This window comes from Panicum virgatum, chromosome 1K, assembly GCF_016808335.1.
Source record: "Panicum virgatum strain AP13 chromosome 1K, P.virgatum_v5, whole genome shotgun sequence".
NCBI classification, from domain to species: domain Eukaryota; kingdom Viridiplantae; phylum Streptophyta; class Magnoliopsida; order Poales; family Poaceae; genus Panicum; species Panicum virgatum.
Genome location: NC_053136.1, coordinates 9,815,904 through 9,820,474, shown reverse-complemented (window position 1 = coordinate 9,820,474; position 4,571 = coordinate 9,815,904). Strand labels below are relative to the sequence as shown.

Sequence of the window (4,571 nt, the reverse complement as noted above, 5' to 3'; positions counted from 1 at the left end):
TACTTTTTAAATACAAAGAACAAAATGCATTTTGACCCGTCATAGTTCTCAATCATTTCGTGGCACTGGCCGTGGCTGAACCATCTACGATGGAGGGAACGAAGGGCAGAAGCTTAGATAAGAGAATACGCTCTCGCATCGCTTTACAGAAACACATGCTTCTTCCAGTTGTGGTGATGAAGGTCTGCAACTCTGCATCCAGCGAGGAAGATGGCGCGGCAGGTTAAACCTTACCGTCAGTGCTGCAGTGCGGCATTAGATGTGATTTTAAATATTTTGGATAGAAATAAATAATTTAAATAATTTGAACGGTTTATAAGATCGCACCACCAGCTTCCTGATATGAGTCCTTCGTATCCACCACCAACAGGTACGTATGATGAATATGTACCCAAATATATGACATATAAGACGATGATTAAGATATCTTAATTACTATTGCATAGAGGTCACATGATACCTTTGAGGCGAGTTTCGAAGACTGGAGTCGGTTATTTTCTACACCTAACCAGCAGGCCGATCCTACTTTCCAAACACCTGTGGCCACCAGACGTCCAGGTAGAGACGTAGGGGCTCCAGACCGACAAACCTACCCTACAGACCACGTCCACGCACAGTGTAAAAGAGGTCGACACGGCCGAGGTGGTTAGAAGGCGCTTCTAGTTGTTTCTATATTTTTGTTATGGACATGTCATCATATTATACTTATTTCGTTATCATGCATCACCTATTTCGTTCTCAGTTGCGTATGTGTATAAATTGCTAAGTTATACTTTTCATATTCATCTACTTTACTAACTGTTTTTATTTCTATCCAAAATATTTAAAACCACATCTAATGCCGCACTGACGGTCAAGGTTTAACCTGCGGAGGGGCCTGCCGCCCCACTGCCGGGCGGCAAATAGGCCTACCGCCTCGCCATCGGGCGGCGGGTACTTGGCGCCCGGCTGCCAGGCGGCAACCTCCCCCAAGGGCCAAAATACGATTAAAAATAAATTTTATTTACATTAAGATCCCTACCACCCAACAGGAGGGCGGCAGGGGGCCGGCCGCCCCGCTGCCGGGCGGTAGGGGTATAAATCTGTAAATTATAAAACCGAAAATATATTTATGTAAAAAACGATTTTGAAAAATATAAAAAAAATCAAGGATTGAGGTGGGAGCTGATCATCGCCAGATCGAGAGAATGGTGCGGATGCAGAGACTGCCGAGTGCAGTCATTGTAGGTGACTGCAGACGATCTCAATCCCAGGATTCAGATTGGCTGCATCAGTTGAGTAGACTGTGCAGGCCAATTTTTTAGTTAGCCTAGTCGCAGAGCATGGACAAGTATTGATCGCTTCTCCTCAGGAACCCAGGTGACGCATTAAAATAAAGAAGGCAAATAAAATGATCTAACATACAACAAAAGTGACCCACTGGCACCTATCAGCACATACTGAAGTTACCCTTGCAGAATTCACATTCGCGTCCTTTGCCGGGTATTTGTCTCTTCGTCTTGTTCCACCTGTCATAGATAGGCAACAAAAAAATTATAAGTTTGCAAGTTCACACACTGACTTCATTCCTTAAGCAACGGCAAAACCTGATAGCAAGATACTTTGTTCTTTTAAACTTCAAACATCATTATAATCAATAATAATATTGGGCAGTACTTCCTACTAGCAACTCCACCATTTGACTATGCTAACATGGATATGTGACAAATAATGATGGTTATTGAATTACGTCATGGGAAAATTAACTGTAATCAGCAAAGGAAAATACTGAGATTGTTGCGATCATACTATCTTTACCTCAGTCATAACCTTCCTAGACCTTTTCCCAGCATTTTGCTTCAAATCAGAACCCGATCGCTTGGGTTTCTTTGGCACTTGGTCATCCAAATGATCATCTTCGTCTGTGCCTCCTGCAACCAATTAACATTTTTTAAAGAAAATTAAATTAGCAACAGTCCTTATGTGCAAGTGTCACAACTTGCAGACATAGGAAGTTTCAGCAAAGCTACTTTACCATCACTGAGGCCTTCAAAATCTTCCATATCTTCCATGTGATCCATATCTTCCATGTCATCACCTTCGACATATTCTACCTCGCCTTCCTATATTTTCAAGCAAACACAAATGACAAAGCTGGTGAAAACTCAGAAGATAGCAACAAACCGGGCTTGCAGGTATTCAGTACAATGCTTACTTCTTCATCCTCTTCTTCAAGAACCACTTCATCTCTTTCCATATCAAGAACTTCATCAAACTTTTTGAAGGGAATGTTACAAACATCACTACCATAAACACCTTTCTTCAGGCGGTCCTTCAATTCAATTTCAATGTTCTGCACGACAACATATGTATGTTACTATGTGTCAATGGATACAGTACTGCATAAAGAAAAAAACTATGTAACAAACAACCTTTTCTAGTTGAGCAGCCTTTTCAGCTTTCTCCAGTCTCCTGAGATCACGCTGAGTTTGCTTCCTGGGCATTGTCATAACCTTCTCCCTAAAAGAACCGAGGCATATGTCAAACAACTTTTCATGGTCCAGAAGTTCAAATTACAATGCATCACAAGCTGAACCATTTTTTGACGAACTTGGTTACAGACAAATAGCACATTGATCAGAACAAAGAACAATCCACCTAAAGGCAAACAAAGATCAGAGTCGAATACACATCAAGACAACCAAACAAAATGAGTACCGTTCTTTTCATTATCCAGATTACTGATTGGAGTAAACATTTAGCCATTTCTCCTTCTTAAACCCATAAAAAAATTAGAGCTCTAATGATTCCACTTAGCGTTAATTTTTATAAGTATGAACTAGGGTCAATCCTTTAGCTGATCAGGTTACCATCCTTCCTACCACAAGGGAGTTGGTCTAATATTTTTCAACAAGTCTGTAACACAAAAAATCTGGTTGACTTAGATTCCACCAGTGCATAGAATGAGATTCCAAAACAGATCAGAGATTTTGATCATTCAAACAATTACATAGACCTGGAATTTGGAGAATCAAACAAAAACTATGGTAGGTTGTTGCTACTGCTGCAACAGAATTGTGTACAGACAGAAGGCATTTCTAGCAATAATTCTTTCCTTAGGATCCTGCAATATAAGTTCATGTGCTACACATACTAACTACTTCCACATTGGCATACTATTTCTTACACTTAAGTGAACATTGTTGGCATCTTTAAAATTTGGAGGCTCTCTTCTCATGAAGATGTATTCAAGAAAATAATTAAAATTAAAAATGAACATAAGGATTGCAATGCCTTCTTGTCTGTCCTTTACATGGTGATGCCAACCGAATAGAATCACAAGTTATTTTTTGTATAACACTATCCTTGAAGCATATGCTACAACATTCAAATTGTACAGAAATTAACATAGAAGTTCCTACCTCACTTTAAGTTGAAGTTTCCTCATTCTTATACGATATTGAGTCATTTTTGTCAGCCGCTGTTTGATCTTGTGCACAAGTAACTTAGGCCAAAATTCCTTCACAACAAAGTAAGCCAAGCAATGAGACTATGTACTCTAAATTAGATGGAAAATGTACATTAGCTAGAGATGCATACAAGATGCTTGTTAATGACATCCATTGCTTTCTCATAATTCCTTGGCAGTTTGACTCTCTCCCATAATTTGTTTGGCAGATGAGCTCTTTCAGCAGTTTTCATGTACAGATAGAAGACACCTGCACAAACATTTAAGGAGAAAAAACAGCAAAATAAAATCAGCAGAAGATTTAGGTGACCGATAAGCATATGTTCCTTTCAAGATTTTTAGTTGAGAGCATGGAAATGGTGCATGAAAGGAACTGGCAGATTGTTAGGCACAACAAAAAAATCTGCACCCTTGGACAAAAAATATGTTGTGAATCCTCATGGTTTCTGTTTCATTTCATCGAAAGAGCACCACAAGCTAGAACAATTTGTTCTCGCAGAAAGCAAAACCAAACTTAAAGAGCCAAAGTGTAGTCATCTTGACTCTTGATTGATATACACATGCATCCGTGGCCAAAGTTATCAAGAATAACAAAGCAATCATCTTAATTGTGATTAGGCCAACCGCGTGTTTCCACCGTCATGATCCGTGACCAAATTATTCAAGAATAACAAAGCAACAATTACCGTCATGATCCCGGATGGTGGCATAACGACTGTTGGCAAGAGGGCAGGAGCTCCTGTTGCATATGCCCGTCGCGTTGTAGGGATTCCGGCAGAATATCCCTGTCGTAATCCTGCGAAACACGGGTGCCACCGTAAGAACACCAAGTAACTGAAACAACAGGAAGAGGGGGGGGGGGGGATACTTGGCCATGAAGCTGCAGTGGTTGTGGCGGATGCAGTGCCATATCACGTCGTCGCTCATTTTTGATCCTGCTGATTGCTAGTGCTGGCTCCGCCCCCGTTACCAGCAGGAGTGGGCGGAGGGCGACCGTCCCCGAGTGAGGGTGGGCGACGGCAAGCCCTGGTCGGGGAGGAGGACAACCAGCGTGAGGAAGGAGGAGGGGCGGCCGCCGCCGCAGGCCGTTGCACAGCGAGGGTTTAGGGTTTCTGCTCGATGG

The 4,571-nt window shown here is 41.6% G+C and overlaps 1 protein-coding gene across 1 annotated transcript; it reads right to left on the bottom strand.

Annotated features, from left to right (window-relative positions):
- Positions 1–1,195: 1,195 nt before the first annotated feature.
- LOC120689648 (protein MAK16 homolog B-like) lies at positions 1,196–4,571 on the bottom strand. The gene is made up of 9 exons (XM_039972040.1): positions 4,317–4,571; positions 4,135–4,244; positions 3,580–3,698; positions 3,402–3,499; positions 2,412–2,499; positions 2,195–2,332; positions 2,015–2,102; positions 1,798–1,910; positions 1,196–1,508 (listed from the first exon to the last, which is right to left on the bottom strand). The coding sequence occupies exons 1-9, from the start codon at positions 4,373–4,375 to the stop codon at positions 1,461–1,463; spliced, it is 861 nt and encodes a 286-aa protein (XP_039827974.1). The 5' UTR covers positions 4,376–4,571; the 3' UTR covers positions 1,196–1,460.